The following is a 6,159-nucleotide window of genomic DNA, read 5'->3' on the forward strand; positions in this document are numbered from 1 at the left end:
TTTTTTCTGACTACACCAGCAGTTAAATATTTTCAGCACCAATTCAGGACACATTAGTGACATTTATCACAACAGGTCTATTTCTTAATGTAGAAGGACATACTAACTTCAGTAGCTGCTACTGGGAAAGGAGTAAGCAGAAGACTGCCCTTTCTTTCCAAACACTTATCAGTGAGAGCAGCAACTTCTAGAAATAAATAACTGCCAAATTATCTCCCAAATCTTTAAATCGATCTTTTAAAAATAGAGTTAAAATAGATATCTTAATATGAGCTATCATAGATTTTATCTTTTATGTGCTGAATACTCCGAAATGCGAGTAGTTGAGCAAGCATCCAGTACATAACTTTTTAAAATAGTTCTTCCCTCCCCACAATATCAACCCCATTTTTTTTTTTATCCACGTCATGCTGGTTAGATCCCTATCTCTAGTGACTTCCCAGTAAACACCACACTGTTTGATATCGCTAGGATATGCTACCATCCTATGAGTGAAAGAAGTCAGTGACCTGGTGAAATACCACCAACTCACACGAACAGAAAATTCATCCAGTCATTGGCTTGTTATCTCTGAACATCAAACAAATCCTAAGCTTTAATTCTGAAAAGCTTTTGCGGTCTTCCTCTTGCTGGGCCAGTTCAGAAGGTCATCACTGAAGGCAGAACTGATGAAGGCAAAGAAACCAAAAAGCAGCAGATAGTACTGTCTCTCTGTCCTTTTAAACAAATCAAGTTCGCACAAAACAAAAGGAGACAAGGTTAAAATGAAGTTTATTAGTTTTTTTTGGTTTTTTTAAGCTTTTTTTATATAAAACTGTTTGTGAAACAGCTATTTTATTCCCATGGCAGAGTGACCGCTGAAAGATGCACTAACCCCTTTCTTAAGGCCTTAACAAGAAAAGATTATGATTTTTTTGTTGTTGTTCCTTAAACCCAAATGTTTTAAAATTACATAATTTACAAAAAAAAAAACCAAGCCCCACCCCAAATAACCATATAGTGTAGGCTGTTACACTGACATTCCCTCTTCCTTCCTCAGGAAAAGCAAAACATGAAATAAAAAAAAAGGGCTAAGTGGATTTTCCCGATCAGTTTGAAGATACATTGACTCCACCAACATTCAGACTTCCTTTCCAGTTCCCCAATCTGGCAGGTAAACCATCTCTCTTCCTCTCACCTGCCTTCAAAACCGAAGGCAGCTTCTTGGAATGATTTGGGGATGCACGTTGTTGCCACCACGGGCAGATACTCCTTTCCCCCACACGGTACAGGCGTTCCCACACGAACAAGGTGTACGGGATCTAGCGAGCAGCAGCTACCTCTTACTTCATGAGTCCCATGACCTAAGAGCCTTCAGATGTTTTTCAAGCTTCCACTATTAATATATAGTGTTTCTCAAAAATTATAACCTCCCTACCCCACATACGCAAGTACTGACACCCCATCACCTGCGACCATCCAAGCCTTCCTCCCACACCCTACAAACAATTTATCATGATTTTATTTGCCTTTTAAAATTGAACTTCCTTGGATGTTGTGAGAAAGAACGCCAAGAGGAGACAAGTCCTGTCTGGACTACTCCCAATTCTGCTGTTCTTTCCCACAAAATGTTAGGCTCCATGAGCCTTGCTTTGATTTTGGATTTAATACTTACTTTAGCTACAGTTTTCTTTTTTAATTTATATGGGGTTTTGTTAATTTTAATCAAAAGCATCAAAAGGGATATAGCGCACCTTTCATTTAAAACAAAGTCTTTAAATATATATATATATTTATCCCTCCCTCTTTAATTCCCCCCACCTGTTTCCTTTTTCCCCCTCCCCTTCCCACTGTCACTATGGAGATTGTGTCCATGGAAACAGCTGGTTCAGACTCCTTGGTCAGATTCTGTGATGTCATCAGTCTTGAGTGTGATGTAAGAATTTATGAAGGAAGTGCTGGCATTGGCAGGCACGTCGAGAGGGGGCATGGCTGCACAGTGGGAGAGATTCCATTCAGTCACGAATGTCCACCGCTTTTTATCTCAACAGCCTAACCTGAAAAACAAAGCCAAACAGTAGCATTGGAATGGGTCCTTCCCTCCGCCGGCCAACACGCCCCGCCGGCTTCGGAAAAAGCCCCTCAGCAGCCAACCACAGCAGTAACACCGACAGCTCTTTAGTTTTGTGGACTGAAAACGGATGGAAGCACAACGGCAAGAAGTTCATAAAAGCAAATCCGTGTGATAAAAAGTAGTAGTTTAACAACCGGCAGAAAACAAAATAAGCCCAGTTACGGCAGAGGTCCAGGATGACAGGACGATCCGTGCCACGACGATGGCACAGCGCTCTGACAGAGCGGCTACCTTCAGCAGCCAGAAAGGAGCTCGTTCACCTCATGTTCGCTCCGCATCTTGACTATGACAACTGGAAACGGAGGGGCCAAGCACGTTCAAATGTGATGACGGCTTCTGGGATGGCACGCTGCCCCCGGGCACCAGGCCCAAGTATTTTCATACGGGTCACCAAGCTACCATCTGACAGTAATTATCAGTGAAATGTCGCAGATAGTGAAACCGGTATCAAAATTACAGGAGTCCGGCCACAGGAACCAAATTTGGGAAATGGCTAGATTTCACAAGCTAAAGGTAAAGCTGCAGTTAAATTAAATGGAGGGCGGGTAGTATTTCTTTCTGTTGCTTTTTTGTTGTAATTGTTGTAACTGTAAAGGACTAAGTGTGGGCTATCTTTCAAGACAAAATGTGGAAACATTCAAGTGCTTGGCACGCTCGTTCTCCCTGTCCAGAAATTCTCTGAGGCGAAAAAATGAACTTCAGGAGTTTGCTAAATTGGTGGAGGCTCAGTTCAAAACAGAAACTGCAAATAAAGTTAAGATTTCATTTCTCTAAGCTACGGTTCTCATTCTTAATCTGCACCGCCGAGAAAGCAAAGCTTGAAATAATATATTCCTTTCTTCCCTTCTCCCAGAACACAAGTGAGCCCAGAAGCAATTTGTTTATTTAGTAAGGTTACTTACTTTGATATAACTCAGATAAATCCCTCCCCACCGGCTAGTGAGCCTGGGAAAAGGAAAAAAGCTTGCAACAGAAGCGATGCACATGGAAAGCAGTTAACGGCATTAGAGGTGTGCCTGGGAACGAAGTAACACCCATGTTCATTCATAGCTGGCAATTAAACTCCAGGAACCCTAACTAAGCGTGATACAGAAGTCAATGCTGTTCTGATTATCAGCACGCTAATTAGATTACATCCCAGCAAGCCTACCTCTCCCTCTGCAAATATCCCCTCATACAGGGGTGCCAGGCTAAGAGCGAAGAAAGTCAGGCGAGTACGTATAAAAAACAGAGGGGGAAGCCATGGAGCTGCAGCTGAAGGGGAAAGGTGGGGGCTCCTAGAGAGTTCAGGCAGCTGGCCTTTGTGGTAGTCATTACTGTGCAACCGCGAGCCCTCGCTGACGGAGTGTCAAGGCCGTGCTGCCGTCTCTGGCTCCCGTACAACTGCAGCTTGCCCATGCCTGGAATCGGTCCAGAGCATTAGGCGCTGGCTCAGAGAAGAAACGGGCTCAACGCAGAGTCAGTCCTTCCCCGTTCCTGGACAGGATCCAGAGCACCAGACTCAACTCTCACAGTCACTCTCCAGATCTGGATTTGATCCAAATGTTCTAGAGGCAACTGGCTCAGGGAGAGAGAAGCAACAGAGATGGAATACACTGACTTGCCTGGATGTTATCCAACATGCAGGATTCTTCTTCACTTGCTGGGCCGAGGAGTGAACCAGGACTAAACCAGCCCAATAATCCAACAGCCGAGTGCCCCTTCTGTCTTACACTAAGGCCAGCAGAAGGGCAGCTCCTGTACTACCAGGACTGCTACACAATTCCTCTAAACTTCTTTAATTACCACAGTAATGCAGCATTTTTTTTTTTTTTTAAATAATTGGATCTTTTAGACTTGTATGATTTTTATTTTGGGATGCAAGGTCAGGTTGGAGAACTTCACTTTTAAGACATTCTCAGCATCAAGAGGGAGAGGCTCAATAGGACCTTCAGGTAAGAACTGTTTGAGGCAAAAGTGGATTTGGAAAGACATGATGCCTTAGAGAGATGTCTACAGCACACAGTGAACATGCTGCAGAGATTCCACAGCCTGCAAGGTCTTAAGCCAATACATTCCTATGATGTATTAAAAAAAAAAAAGTGAGCACTGGAAAATAATGCAGGAAACAAAGCTGTGTAAACATCTCTGGGACACAGTAACATTCAGCAGCGCCTTAAAGAAATGGCCCAAAAAATCATCACTGTGAAGACTTCTCTAGTGTCAAACAGTTGTAACAGACACCTTGTCTGTGAGACCACCATCCTGTTTTAACATTGTGAATTACATTGCCTTTTCCACTTTAAAGAAAAGAGAAAAAGCTTAAAAGAATCCCAATGACCTTTCCCATGGAAGGAAAAAGTTACTCAAAGAATGAACTTTAAATACTGTTCGCATGGTAACTGTTTTAACAACACTCCAAAGCCAAGAAAAAATGCTGTTAAAAATGGAAAAAAAAAAATAATCATCACAGAATACAGCAGAGCTAAACCAAGTCAGCAGTCAGTCTACAAAGTACTTATATGAAACCCTACCTGCCTTCTGCTACTGCACTAAAACCCAGAATTCTCTGATTAATCTCTCATCCTTCACAGAAAACACCGTTCAAGTAGTACTCCATAATTACTTAACTTGAGAGACAGGTAAGATTTTAAGGTAAGGGAGATGCCTGGGAAGGAAGGGAACGGCAGTGAGGGACGGGGATTGTTATAATCAGCTCAGAGAACAGACATGAAAGAGCAACGTCACCTGCATGACTGCAAGAAAAAGAGAAGCAACTAGCTTGAGTAAGAAATGCAACCGAGCAGTGAAACGAAGGCAAGAGACCTGCTGGTGCTGCAGTTTATGGGATAGGGTGCCAACAAGTATTAATTTGAAACCAAACACTTATTTAATTTAGATCCCCCTGTTGCCATCGAATGCAATGCACTTGGTGGAAATAAGAAATCCCAACCTCATCCCACTCCCTGGGTGCTAACTCCCATCTCTCTGCTACTCCCTCCTTGTGCCAGGGTATTTCCCCAGCCACACAACGAACCAGATTAGGAAAATGACCCACGACAAAATGTAGTTTCAGACAAATTGGCTGTATGAAGGTTGGGACCAGACAAGGGAGGAGGCAGAGCAGCGGGGGAGCTGGGGCACGAGAGCACAAGTGCCGCTTTCCGCAGCACTGCTTACGGCAACTCCAGCCCGCCCCGGATCCCAAGCGAGGGACCAGAGTAAACATTACAAACTGAGGCCATTGTGGCCGTTTGTGGATATAGCTCCACCTTCTATCACCCACGTCTGTTTGCAAAAGAGAGGAGAATGCTGGTCTGAAAGGAACGTAAGGGGCTCCTGATAAGTAAATTAATCTTATCCCTCTATTTACATTTCCAGAAATCAGGGGAATCAAGATTACAATAATCTTGAACTCATCAGTATCATTAATTCTTCGTTACATTCAAAATTTAAGTTACTTTGATGAATTTATTTATTTATTTAAGCTTGCTATTAACTACTCTGAGACTTGCAGAAAAAGCCTTTCAGATCCTTATGGACGTGATCATGGCAGTATGAAAGGAGATTTCTGCCCCTGGTTTAGCTGAGAGAGTAATCAGGCAGTTGTAACAGCTAACAAGCTTTGCCTTTCACCACTAAACAGAAGGAACCGCTGCGGAAATACAAACAAGTGAAGTCCCTAGCCTGAACAGAATGGCAGCAGGGAAAAAAAAAAAACAAACCATGAAACGGTTATTACCAATTTTCTGAATGCACACAAGAGCACCTTGATTTCTCATAGAAATGGGGAAGGCACTGGAGGTAAGGAGCCACAGAAGCAGGCAGGTGGAAACTGGAAGCTCTCCCCAACTCACCTGTGCTTGCTTTTATTTCCATTCCCAGGAGTACACTTCCCCCCTCACCCCCGCTCCGACTGCTCTGTGCTGAGGCTGCCTTTCACCATCTTGTTCTGCAGGGAGGGAAGAGAGCAAGGAAGGAGGGGCTGAGGAACCAGCAAGCCAAAAGGAGGAGGAAAAAGGAAAATGAGGGAGAGCAGGAAGACAGGGGGAGGGACAAAAGACATC

The 6,159-nt window shown here is 43.5% G+C and overlaps 1 protein-coding gene across 1 annotated transcript in view; it reads right to left on the reverse strand.

Annotated features, from left to right (window-relative positions):
* Window positions 1–1,351: 1,351 nt before the first annotated feature.
* Window positions 1,352–6,159, reverse strand: part of TCF20 (transcription factor 20 (AR1)) — a 44,054-nt gene continuing 39,246 nt past the window's right edge. Inside the window, exons 4-5 of the mRNA XM_009700327.1 lie at window positions 5,950–6,077; window positions 1,352–2,036 (exon numbers count right to left, since the gene is read on the reverse strand). Of these exons, the coding sequence (XP_009698629.1) occupies window positions 5,994–6,077 (84 nt within the window). The 3' untranslated portion in view covers window positions 1,352–2,036; window positions 5,950–5,993. The remainder of the gene's footprint in view (window positions 2,037–5,949; window positions 6,078–6,159) is intronic.

Source organism: Cariama cristata, unplaced genomic scaffold (assembly GCF_000690535.1).
Source record: "Cariama cristata isolate BGI_N322 unplaced genomic scaffold, ASM69053v1 scaffold9475, whole genome shotgun sequence".
Classification (NCBI taxonomy): domain Eukaryota; kingdom Metazoa; phylum Chordata; class Aves; order Cariamiformes; family Cariamidae; genus Cariama; species Cariama cristata.